Source organism: Physeter macrocephalus, chromosome 14, assembly GCF_002837175.3.
Source record: "Physeter macrocephalus isolate SW-GA chromosome 14, ASM283717v5, whole genome shotgun sequence".
NCBI lineage: Eukaryota > Metazoa > Chordata > Mammalia > Artiodactyla > Physeteridae > Physeter > Physeter macrocephalus.
Genome location: NC_041227.1, coordinates 114,542,164 through 114,550,983, shown reverse-complemented (window position 1 = coordinate 114,550,983; position 8,820 = coordinate 114,542,164). Strand labels below are relative to the sequence as shown.

Genomic DNA, 8,820 nt, shown 5'->3' with positions numbered 1-8,820 from the left:
AAGAACTGGGAAAATATTTGGTTCCTCAGTGTAGCCTGGACACTATGGTTAGCTTATGCATTAATTCATCTATTCTTCAGAACAGTAATAGCACATAATAGACTTTATTTTCAAAATTCCCAAAACTCAGGAGTTCCCTGGCAGTCCAGTGGTTAGGACTTGGGACTTTCACTACCACGGGCCTGGGCTCAATCCCTGGTCAGGGAAATAAGATCCCACAAGCCTCACGGCATGGCCAAAAAAATAAAATAAAATCCCAGGGACTTCCCTGGCAGTCCAGTGGTTAAGACTCTGCCCTGCCAATGCAAGGGACGCAAGTTCGATCCCTGGTTGGGGAACTAAGATCCCACATGCTGCGCAGCATGGCCAAAAGATTTAAAAAACAAACAAAAAAAGAACATCCCAGAGAATCTGGGAGTTCTAAGTAAAATAAATAAATAAATAAACAAACAAATAAATAAATAAAATCCCCAAACTCAATACACTTGGGAATAGTAAATAAACGAGAGACAAAATAAAAACAAGTTCTCAAAAACAATGCCATTTTAGTGCTCGAAAAACTAAAAGCTACCTAAAAGAGCTATTATGCTAGATTCTGAATTTTTTAAAAGTACATACCACTGGAACTCATATAGCAAACTAAAACAATTTGCTTAACATATTTAATAGTAATATGGCATAATATACATAATTTATATCAGTTTCAATTAAGAACTTAGAAGAATCTCATAAGGGTTTTTCCTCTTTTTCTTTTTAAAGAAACACTTTTTCTTTTTTGTTTTCCTTTTTCTTTCTTTATTTTTGGTTGCATTGGGTCTTCGCTGATGCACGGGCTTTCTCTAGTTGCTGAGAGTGGGGGCTACTCTTCGTTATGGTCCGTGGGCTTCTTTTGTGGTGGCTTCTCTTGTTGCAGAGCACGGGCTCTAGTCACGCGGGCTTCAGTAGTTGTGGCACGCAGGCTCAGTATTGTGGCTCACGGGCTCTAGAGCACAGGCTCAGTAGTTGTGGCACACGGGCTTAGTTGCTCCATGGGATGTGGGATCTTCCCAGACCAGGGCTCGAACCCGTGTCCCCTGCATTGGCGGGCAGATTCTTGACCACTGCGCCACCAGGGAAGTTTCTCTTTTTTTGGTGGGGGGGGGGGGGGGGGGGCGGGCCGCACTGCGTGGCATGTGGGATCTTAGTTCCCCGACCAGGGATCTAACTATGTTCAAGTCTTATCTTCATGTCCAAGTGATAAAGAATATGCATAACACACCACAGTTCTCTAGAATCCCTCTTTAGAGGTTGCAAAATCAACAGAACTCAATATGACCCACAAAAATGTTCTGTTTGGCCAGAAAAAGTTCTTTAAAATGTTAGTAGATTTATGTGAGACATGGACTCTTTGGTTCAGCCTCTGCCCCAACATTCTTATTTTCCTACATCCAGCCCAATTCATTCAAGGTTGTTATTTGCTTAACCCCACAGTAAATTTGGTTTTAGGCCCCTACCCTATATTGTTATTTGTGTAACTAAAGTTATACTCAGACTTCTTTGAAAATTTCCTTAGGAGATACGATATATTTCAAAACATTTGTATTAGAAAGGGATATAGTCCCTTTTTTTTTTTTTTTTTTTGCAGTACGCGGGCCTCTCACTGTTGTGGCCTCTCCCGTCGCGCAGCACAGGCTCCGGACGCGCAGGCTCAGCGGCCATGGCCCACGGGCCCAGCCGCTCCGCGGCATGTGGGATCTTCCCGGACCGGGGCACGAACCCGCGTCCCCTACATCGGCAGGTGGACTCTCAACCACTGCGCCACCAGGGAAGCCCCTTCCCTTCTCTTTCAATCCTCCTGATTTGAGGGCTAGCACTTAATTAGTCACATATGTATTTTCAGAACAATGCCATGAACAATTCTATTGCAAAAAGAAGATGGTTTATTAATGTTTTTACTAATCCACACATAATTGTATGACAGAATATAGATTACTAACAGTTGGATAAAAGCTTATGATCAAATGTGAGGAACCTTTCCTATTTTTGAAGCGAATAGTTTTGCTCAAAATTAATATGTGGCAGTACTTCTAAGCTGTTTGTTTTATCCTTCCATTAAACACACGCACATATGCGTACAACTGAAATATACAATCCTACTTTGAGAATAAATGTGTTAAAATTTACATGCCTTCTATGGATAAACCAAAGTGATGCTGGTGGATCTGAAACTATATATTAGAACTCTGCATGAAATATGATGTAACCAATGGAAAAACTTTTTCTTACACAGCTAATTCTACAAACACATACCTGACAGAGTATACTAAGGCAAAAGTTGGAACAAAACTTCCAAGTGATCATTCTCTATGTGGTTATGCCCAAGCCATCAACTATTAATGATAAATTAAAAGACTCTTTACCTGTCAGGACCTGAGTTCAGGTACTCAAAAGTTTCGTATTTCTCTTGCAGAAGCTGATGACAATACTAATCCCTGCACTGTGTAGGGAGGTGCATTCCTTGCACTGGCTTAAGTGCTAATGATTTCACCAACCCTTGAAGTGCAGAACAGTAAAAAAACAGTTTTCAGCCGTTTTTCTTACTGATTTCTCACTTTAAAAAATATTACAAAGATTTCAAATAGGTTTTAAAATAAATTATTTCTGTTTAAAAGGCAGTGCCTTAGTTTAAAAAAGACACACGCCAATAGATCTTTCTGGGTTACTGCACATATCACAAGATGGCCTTTTTCATCAATTAAAAACTTACACAAAGAAGCAACAACTTCACGCCTTCAAATAATCTTCTCACTTTACCTTAAAGCACCAAGGTTTTGGCTACAGATATGTAAAACAGTCTTCCAGAAGGCAATCATAAATAGGCACTAGATGAGATTACCTGGGTTAAAAAATGGTATCTCTCCTATTAACCCATTTATCACCCTGCCACCAGCATACAGCCCTGGAAGGAGCTGACAGTCAAGTTCACAACTATTAGTTTCTAAAGAAACAATATTATACTCTCCCAATAAGATAAAAATCAAGAAATGCTTCTCTATCTAAGGGCAAAATTAAGCTACGTATATATCTGGAAGGCCAAATCTATCTGTTCTGACTCCTTAAAACACCAAATTAATACAACTCCCCATTCTCTTATACTCTAAAATTAAATGGGTTTACACGACTCCAGGTATTTCCTACTGCTATAGGAGAATGAATTGAGAAATGTACCTTAGCTAGTTCTGAAGAAAATATTTTATGTATCTAAAAAAATTTAATGTTTTATATGAATCACTCTCCAAATCCTCTCTACTGTATGAATTTTCATTGAGAATACTAACACTGCTTCCTTAAGATTCAGATCATTATGAGCTTGGCACCATTCAGTTATGCATATTCAAACATTTAAATTCTCTGAATTCTTTCCTGGCATTTCAGTAGAGGAGGATAAAAAAACAAACCTGAGCTGAAACCATGCCAGCTGGAGGGTACACACTTATTTTACTAGTTCTACCTATCTAAACTTGACAACATTTTAAAACCCTATATTGAATTTAAATGTTCTCTATCTACAACAAAGAAAGCTTGCCTTGATATGCCTAGCTAAGGTGCTCCCATTTTTCTTCAGCTAAAGAAATTAAACAATCTCTCTTTCATTTACCAAACAATTTTTTTAAAGTTGGCACTCAATCAAAGTCCATTTGAAAGATCTGTTCCTCTAACTTAAAATGGCAGCAGCTGATCTCAATTACGATCAACTGAACATAAGTACTTCTTGGCAATAATATGCTCAACCGCTACTTGCATTTTTTAATCTTTCTATGGACAAGATATTTTAAGAAAAATCCACAAAATAAATATAGCCAGGCCTTAAAATGTTACTTGTATGCTTATTTTCAGTATAATATAAAGAAGGGAAATAGCAATACAAAATGTAAATTAAAAGGTCAAATTTCTAACTTAATTTATATCAAATGAGAAGACTTTCTAAGAGGAAAAGTCTGAGTAGTAGAGGTTAACCAACAAGCCATTTTAACAAGGAATGTCAAGAAGTCAAGAGTAAAAAGTAATTCAGATCCAATATTAATACACTTGTGAGTTTATACCAAACTTGATAACTTTTTAAAATGCAGTTTATGTGTGAATGAGAATTCAGGCCAAAACTGATTATTCAATTTAATTCTTACTGTAAATACAAGGTCCAAAATATTTCTTATTTTAAATATGCTAATTGAGTTCCCTCACATTCTATACCATGTTTCTTTTAAACATATTCTTCCCCTGTAATTAACTCCATCATCTAGTTTCTAACCTTCACATTAGATCTCATAAAGCAAATATTTTTCTCCCAGTTATGAGTAACACTATCTCAATTTTAATCTATCTTTCAAGAGAAAAAAAAACTTTAAGAAAACCGCATATGAACTAAGCCTGCTTGAGAAACTTTTCATGTTCAAAGTACTTAATTTTTAAATAACTCTTCAGCTTTATATGATTGGTATTATATTTATTTTACACTCATGAAATGTGATCTGCCTAAGGTCACAAAATAAGTTAATGTTTGAAGTAGAATTTAAATTGTCACATTTCCTTTATCTTACATTACTCAAATATCTCCTATGAACATCTAAAGAATTTTCCTATTTCAAAAGTAACAAACATTAATATCTTAATTTGCAAGTGTATATATTACATATACACACACACAAAAGCACATACAAGTACATATTGTACATAAACACAGAGACAGCAAATTAAAAGGGAAAACAGCGCTTACCTTCATCTCCTTCTGGTACATATGAAGCTGTAATAATGTCAATATCAGCACAATTCATCACAATCTGGTTGGTTGCCTGCCTCACCTAAGGTGAAAAAAAAAAAATCCGTCAATGTCAGAAATAGCCTAGGTTAATAATACGTACATCTTCATCTCGGCCTAAAATGTGTCATAGGCAATTTTTAAAAACCCATACATCAGCGGTTCCCACCTTTTTGGCACCAGGGACCGGTTTCGTGGAAGACAATTTTTCTATGGATGGGGGGGTGGGGGCGGGTTTCAGGCGGTAATGGGAGTGATGGGGAGCAGCAGATGAAGCTTCGCTCTCTCATCCACTGCTCACCTCCTGTTGTACAGCCTGGTTCCTAACAGGCCGGACTGGTACCAGTCCGAGGCCCAGGGGTTGGGGACCCTTGCCATACACCACTTAAACCAACACTAAATATATATGCATCAACGGTAGAAATTAATGACTAGTTCTGAATAGATTATATATTATCTGGATTATATTAAAAGCAATAATAAATACTTAGGTATTTCACAGAATTCAAAGATCTGACCAATGAGCTAAATAAAAGCCATTTTTTTCTACTTAAATCTTGATTTAAAACAACTTCTTAATTAAATTTTTTAATTTCAAAAAAATTTTAATTAGGAAACATTTCTTATATGTTGCAATTAATCATGTATTTCAACCTGCACATCAAAACCATCATGAGGGGGCTTCCCTGGTGGCTCAGTGGTTGAGAGTCTGCCTGCCGATGCAGGGAACACGGGTTCGTGCCCGGGTCTGGGAAGATCCCACATGCCGCGGAGCGGCTGGGCCCGTGAGCCATGGCCGCTGAGCCTGCGCGTCCAGAGCCTGTGCCCCGCAACGGGAGAAGCCACAACAGTGAGAGGCCCGCGTACCGCAAAACAACAACAACAACAACAACAAAACAATCATCATGAGGGTCCCCTCTTTTTGTAAGGATAAAGGAAGAAATCTGGCATCATAAACTATGTCAGAACTTCATAAAACACTCTCTAAATTTTTTCTTTTCCCAAAGAAACATTCTGAATATAACAGACACTAATGACTCACCACCAAAATTAAATAAACTTTTAAGACTTTGTCTTACTTGATTTAAATCCAAAAAATAAAATACAGATATAATGAAAGCCCCTTCCTCTCTTCCTCATTCCCTAGAGATAACCACTATCCTAAGGCTAATGTTTATCTTTCTCATATATGTTTAGTACTTTTGTTACATATATAAAGATCAGCAAACAATGTTTTTAATCTTACACAAATGGTATCAAAAGTGTGTATAACCTTTTGCAACCTGTTTTTTTTCATTTAACATTGTTTCTGAGCTAGGTAAATGCTGATAGATGTAAACCTAACTCATTAATTTTACTTCTGCATAGTAGTATTCCATTCTATAAATAAACCAGTTATTTATCCATTTCCTTCCTGAAGGAAGTTAGGTTATTTCCACTTTTTTGTTATGTAAAAGAGTACTATAATAAACATCTTGGCCCATGTTTTCTTGTGCACCCATTTTCTTTACCAAGAGTTACTAAAATTATACTCCAGAGTAGTTTCAATGCACGCTCCGATAAGCAAAGAATAAAGAAATCCCAGTTTCAGCAACCTCCAAAAAACTTAAAAATTTTTCGACAATCTGGTGGGTATTAAATGGTATACCAGGGACTTCCGTGGTGGCGCCGTGGTTAAGAATCCACCTGCCAATGCAGGGCACACAGGTTCGACCCCTGGTGCAGGAAGATCCCACATGCCATGGAGCAACTAAGCCCGTGTGCCACAACTACTGAAGCCGGAGCGCCGTAGAGCTGTGCTCTGCAACAAGAGAAGCCACCGCAATGAGAAGCCCGCGCACAGCAACGAAGAGTAGCCCCTGCTCACCACAACTAGAGAAAGCCTGCACACAGCAACAAAGACCCAATGCAGCCAAAAATAAATAATAAGTAAATTTATTTTAAAAAATGGTATTCCATTATTGTTTTAATTAGAATTTCTCTGATTACTAGTAATATTAGTTACCTCTTTTCTCTTTCTTTCTCTTTCTCCTTTCTCTGTCTCTCTTCCTCTGGCCCCTCACCCCTGCTTCCCTCCCTCCCTCTCTCTTTCTTTTTTGACCCTTAAGTTTTTCCTCTCCTACTTGCTCATTCATAACCCTTGCTCATTTCCATTTCGTTGTAACCTTGTTTTTCTATAACTGTTGCATTACACAAAATCTCAAATTCATTTTCAGACATTTGAATGGTCTAAATCTAAAATAACAAAAATACAGATGTCCTAAATCACAAATGCCTACAGAGGCCAATGAAACAGATGAGTACAGTAGGCCAGGTGAAGGCTATGCATAAAGGAAAGCTATGTGTAAAGGAAGGGCGAAGTAGACATTTCTTGGAGCTAACCAATTATTGCTATAAACAATAAAAAACAGACTCAGTGTTGACAGATCTTCCAATTAAAAAAAGCCACAAATTCAGATTTCATGTGCAATCTCCCAATTTCTAATTGATGACAACTAATTCAAAATTTTCTACAACACTGTATAGACCAAACAAAACCCAACAGTGCCTTGAGTGTCACTGAACAGACCACAGAACTAGGTAAGGATACAGAGTAATATAAAATCTGTATGAAAAAGCTATACCTAAGAGTAATTATTTTATTAATAACCAATACATAAACATGATTAATATTAAACTAAAATTACCTGACCTAAATTACAGATAGTATGTTATTAAGCCTGTAACAGACTGTCAAAATCTCTAACACATAAAGTGAAACTAGTTTGGCTCATTTAAAAAAAAAATTATTCTCATAAATCTTCCTGTTTCTAAACAAAAATGCCACTTAGTGAACAGTTTTTTTGGTTTTTGGGTTTTTTTGGGTTTTTTGTAAGTGGTAATATTCCTTCACACTGTTTACTTCACCAGAACATACCTAAACAGCACTAAAACTTTACATCCCAACTGGCTGTTTATAGCACTATGTTTGAACAAAAAGAAAAAACCAACTCTTTGCCTATTCACAAACTGACTTTTAAAAAAATTTTCAGATACACAGAACTGGGGTATGCTCCAAAGGGTAAAATGAATAAAAACCTTCCAGAGTTTGATGTTTACGCCAACAAAATCATTAATAACAGTGGCTTAGTTACATGTTTGTTGCTTTTTTAAAAAAAATATTTATTTATTTATTTGGCTGCGCCGGGTCTTAGTTCTGGCACACGGGATCAAACCCAGGACCCCTGCATTGGGAGCACGGAGTCTTAACCACTGGACCACCAGGGAAGTCCCTAGTTACATGTCTTAATCCTTACCTAGGCAATCCTATTTTCATCCATCAACACCTACAATGAATTTAATGGTAGCCAAGCAGTTAATCTACCATGTGAAGATACCTATACTACACTACATATGCCAAATGACATTTATCTCACTATCATTGTACCATTTTGAGGGAAAGTGTTCGTTAACTTTGGAAAGGTACAGGGCACAACATCTAGTTACAAGTACATTCCAATTCCTCCTGGGTTTAGGGAAAACCCACCTGTTTATACTAATGAATTAAGCTGCTTGTTAAAGAGCAATTAATTCTTTTTTTCAGGGTATTGCCATTTCTGGAAGGGTGGAAGGGGAGAACCAAAGGAACAAAAATACTTATGTTAATAATAGAACTCCACTCAAACTTTAAAAATCAGACAGTATATTCTGTCTCATATTAGAGATTTTTTTTTTTTTTTTGGCCACACCTCACGGCATGCAAAACTTCCCCGACCAGGGATCAAACCTGTGCCCCCTGCAGTGGAAGCGCAGAGTCTTAACCACTGGACCACCAGGGAAGCCCCTAGAGATGCATTTTAAACAACAGGATAATCCATAGAAAGGGCTTTTACCACTTAGTGCCTGATACATAGTAATCACTTAATAGATGACATTATTAAGACACATGCACAGAGGGTTTCCCGGATGGCACAGTGATTAAGAATCCACCTGCCAGGGCTTCCCTGGTGGCGCAGTGGTTGAGAGTCCGCCTGCCGATGCAGGCG

The 8,820-nt window shown here is 37.6% G+C and overlaps 1 protein-coding gene across 2 annotated transcripts in view; it reads right to left on the bottom strand.

Annotated features, from left to right (window-relative positions):
• NPEPPS (aminopeptidase puromycin sensitive) overlaps window positions 1-8,820 on the bottom strand; it is a 106,507-nt gene that overhangs the window by 91,659 nt on the left and 6,028 nt on the right. For both annotated transcript variants that reach the window (XR_008619100.1, XM_024130051.3), the window contains exon 2: window positions 4,754-4,838. Coding sequence is in view for 1 of the 2 variants with exons in the window: in XM_024130051.3 (XP_023985819.1) it covers window positions 4,754-4,838 (85 nt within the window). In the remaining variant the exon portion in view is untranslated. The remainder of the gene's footprint in view (window positions 1-4,753; window positions 4,839-8,820) is intronic.